At 39.4% G+C, this 3,913-nt stretch overlaps 1 protein-coding gene across 1 annotated transcript in view; it reads right to left on the bottom strand.

Moving 5' to 3' along the window:
* Positions 1 to 3,913, bottom strand: part of LOC109952412 (complement C3-like) — a 37,742-nt gene that overhangs the window by 25,662 nt on the left and 8,167 nt on the right. The window contains exons 3-11 of the mRNA XM_020587479.1: positions 3,620 to 3,702; positions 3,435 to 3,522; positions 3,142 to 3,244; positions 2,742 to 2,862; positions 2,287 to 2,402; positions 1,974 to 2,120; positions 882 to 981; positions 675 to 769; positions 497 to 554 (exon numbers count right to left, since the gene is read on the bottom strand). Of these exons, the coding sequence (XP_020443135.1) occupies positions 497 to 554; positions 675 to 769; positions 882 to 981; positions 1,974 to 2,120; positions 2,287 to 2,402; positions 2,742 to 2,862; positions 3,142 to 3,244; positions 3,435 to 3,522; positions 3,620 to 3,702 (911 nt within the window). The remainder of the gene's footprint in view (positions 1 to 496; positions 555 to 674; positions 770 to 881; positions 982 to 1,973; positions 2,121 to 2,286; positions 2,403 to 2,741; positions 2,863 to 3,141; positions 3,245 to 3,434; positions 3,523 to 3,619; positions 3,703 to 3,913) is intronic.

Below are 3,913 nucleotides of genomic sequence, written 5' to 3'. Positions count from 1 at the left end.
GTCCCCCTGGACAAGTCGCCAGTCTATCACATGGCTGACATGTAGACAAACAACCACACACACACTCACAATCACTACAGGCAATTTAGAGTCACCAATCAATCTAAACTGCATGTCTTTGGACTGCAGTGGGACGCTGGAGTACCCAGAAAGAACCCATGCAGGCACAGGAAGTACATACATACTCCACACAGAAAGGCCCTGAGTCGGCCCGGGCTTGAACCCAAAACCACCATGCCACTGTGCCACACTGCATACCCATATTTAGAGTGTATCAATAACTAACTTCATCACTTTGTGTGCCCTGTCTGTTCACTTGATCAGTTTAACTCTGCTTCAGCAGTGTTGTGTGTCTCACCGTGCCCATGCAGGAGTCCTTGACATCCACCCAAACAGAGTCTGATACCACTTCATTGTCATTTGTGTGGTAGTAGGCTATGACGCGGAAAGATGGCAGCAAGTCTTTGGTGATGGGAACTATCAGGGAAATCGCTACTTGGTTGACCCTTTGTCTTGTAACGGTCATGTTTCACCAGCCGACCTCTGCTCAGGATCTAGGAACACAGATTTACATATCAGCTCTTTTCAACAATGAGTGAAAACACATGTAAGTTGTGGGATGCAAGCAAAGTAGTTACACATGTCCACAGAAACACAGAGCCAAAACATCTCACCAGGTATGTGATATCAGTGTCTTGAGCTGACTGCTTGTTGAAGATGAGGTTGATTTTCAGGTTGTCTCCTAACTGAGGCTCTGCTGTATCAACACCTGCAAAAATTACATTTTGTTGAGTGCCTGACATTAAAAAGATGTAGAGCATGGTATACACTCTGTCACTGCCACCACCATCATCGCCTTGTTATTTTAGGATTTTCTTTACTGATGTGGATGTAGCTGTTGCTCTTGGTAGTATATGGGTGAGCTTCCATGGTGGCTGATGCTTGTCTTCCCTGTGTAATACGAGGATCATTGGTCCTTGCCTAAAATAAGAGACACACAGCACATACATTACTGTGCAAAGGCTTTCAGCACTAAAATTAAAGTAAGAATGCTTTGAAATCTATTGCCATGAATAGTCTTTATCAATTAATTTCATTCAGTGTAGTAAACAAGAAATCCTAAATCAAACCAATATTTAGCGTGACCACACTTTGCATTAAAAACGTTTTTTCAAGTTACCTTTCAACAGGTAAGTTGTTTATGTACCTGTGACAACATGCCAGGTTTTTTTGTTTTTGGTGGATTTAAACAGTCTCAGTGTCTTTTGTCTCTTCATGCAATCCTTGACTGACTGTATGGTGTTCTTTTGGGGCCAGACTATCTGTTGCAAGACTCCTTGCACTTCTTGTCCCTGAAGATAGTTCTGAATGACTCCACCTGTATTGTTTGCTCATTATCATGCTACAGAATGAATTTGGGACCTGGATGGATTTGTCAGATGCCTCCCTGATGATACTATGTGATGGGTAAGCATCTAAAAATCTAAAGTGCCTAAATCTTTTGCACAGTACTGTACACATTATTATATCATATACAAAGGACTAGGGCGTGTTCTATGTCAGTTATTTCTTAAGGTAACTGCATATTAAAGAACCTCCAGGAAGCATCAACTCAAACTGTAACTCATCTATAGTTAAGAATAACATTGACTAAAAACTGTACCTGACTGTTTTCATAAGCATTCCACCTTTAAAGCCTGCATTACATGATTCAGGGCCATCAGGGTGCAGAAAGATGCCTTTGTTTTTAACCTAAGGACACTTATAGAATGCTCAGTCACATACTGCAAAGTTAAGGTGTGAGCGACAGAGAAGCAAAACAATGAGCTACATTAAACTAGAAATCTGCACAGAACTGAAGAAATGGGTGACAGCACTGCTTGATTTCATTTGCACCTTTAAGCTTTCATTTGCAAAATGGGCTGTAATGCAAAAGTATTTTAAAATATTTCAAGAGCATTGTGGTGACTTACAGTGATTCTCAGTATTGGACTCCTTGCCTCTGTATTGATGGTAAGTCTTGCCATGCCATTGTCTGCAGTGAGGCTGTTAACAGGGCCTGGCTCAACCACCACTGGAATACTTTTTGCTGGAGTTTCATCTGGATTCAAAACTTCAATCTGCCATCAAACAAAACAAGCAGCAGAACAAACAGTAGTCAGTACTGTCCCAGTGTGTGCATTAATAGGGTATTTAAACTATTGTCATGTTTATGAGGCTATAGTCATCTTGTTGTTTTGTTCTTAACATTACATTTTACATAACTAGAAATCTAGTAGTACTTACCACTACATCAAAAAATATTCCTGGCTTGAAATATCTGGGCGTTCTTTTAAAGCGGATGGTGTAAGGTGATGTGACAAGCTGGATACCACTAAGCCCTGCCTCCACCATTTCAGTACCTGTTTGTGATGCATGCACATCACAGTCATTTGTTTTAAAAATAGTTACATTTTGCACATTCTTCACTCCTCTCCTAAAACACAACTAAAATAATTTATATTCATCCAACCAGAAAAAGTCACCACAAATGGATAACATGATTCTATAATGAAATATTAAATGGACATTGTTTTCAGGCATACCTTAGTCACATAATAAACAAAGGCCATGATGAAAAAGGTAACACTCAAAATACTAGCTGTTATATTGAAACCGTTGATTTAATCCTCACACAGTAAAATGCATATAATATACATACACATATCTTTTCTCTCACAAATGCACAGTCTCTTTCTTACCGGTCTCCGTCAGCACACTGACAGTTACATAAATGGAACCCCCCACCAGTTCGAGAATGTTTGGGAAGGTCTCTGTGATGTGCTCTCTCTTCAGTGTGACCTGTCCGTTACCTCTGTCGACCTAATGTGACACATTATACAAATGCATCATGAAATACAGTATAGTGGTACAGTACAGTCAGTTAACTGTTGGAGGTACTTCACTAAACTGTGCACATTTTTATGTTAGCCTGGTTTTATTCTGAACTTCATAACAATTAACTAAAAAAACAACAGGTGTTTTTTGTTTTACAGTCTCAAAGATTTTGGATTTCTGGTAAAAGCCAAGCTGTAAAACACACACTGTATATGAATGACCAATCAACTGACAAACAGAAATAAAGTGTAGGGACATGCTCACTGATACTGTCTGAAGAGAGCGAGGAAGGCTCCTTTTTTCTCCCTCATGCGTAATCCCAAATACTACATAAGCTGTCCCATCCACCTCTTCACCAAACAGATACCTAAAACCACAAGACAAGACTGCGTTTAAGCCCACGGTGAAGTGAAGCTATTAAACTGGAATGGTCAAAATGTAATAACAACAAATGAAATAGAGAATAAAACAAGTGCTCCAACATGTCCTCTTTTATTCCTCCTCCAGTCAATCAACCAATCAAACCTGGTCTCTGAAACCACAAAAGCTTCACATACGTAGCTTTGATGATGATGGTGAGCTCCTGATCATCCACATAGAAGAAGGAGCTCTGAGGTGTAATTTTCACCTCAAAACTGGGCAGTACTGAAAAATGAAATGTATTTTATTGTGTTTGGTCAAGTTAAAATGAATGTTGCATAGGTTTTACTATAATGTACAGCAGTGATAAAAAGGAACTCACCATATTCTTTAACCTCAAACTCTGCAGAGTAGCTCTGCTGTGGGTTGCTCTGGAACTTGGCCACCAGTTTCCACACTCCGGGACTACACACACACACACACACACATTTTTAAAGAACACACTTGTCAGTAATGAGGAAACTGTTTGTTTTATACTGCCTTACACAGACAGAGTCAATATTTTAAATGATATTATTTTAATTAGAAACATTAAATTAGAATATAGTTCAAATGAATGGGTCAACACTCTTGAGTACTTTTTGCTGTGGAGTTAGATGAGAAGATGGATACCAAT

The sequence above is a fragment of the Monopterus albus genome, unplaced genomic scaffold (genome assembly GCF_001952655.1).
Source record: "Monopterus albus unplaced genomic scaffold, M_albus_1.0 scaffold458.1, whole genome shotgun sequence".
In the NCBI taxonomy this organism is placed as follows: Eukaryota; Metazoa; Chordata; class Actinopteri; order Synbranchiformes; family Synbranchidae; genus Monopterus; species Monopterus albus.
This window is presented reverse-complemented; position numbering and strand designations above follow the sequence as displayed.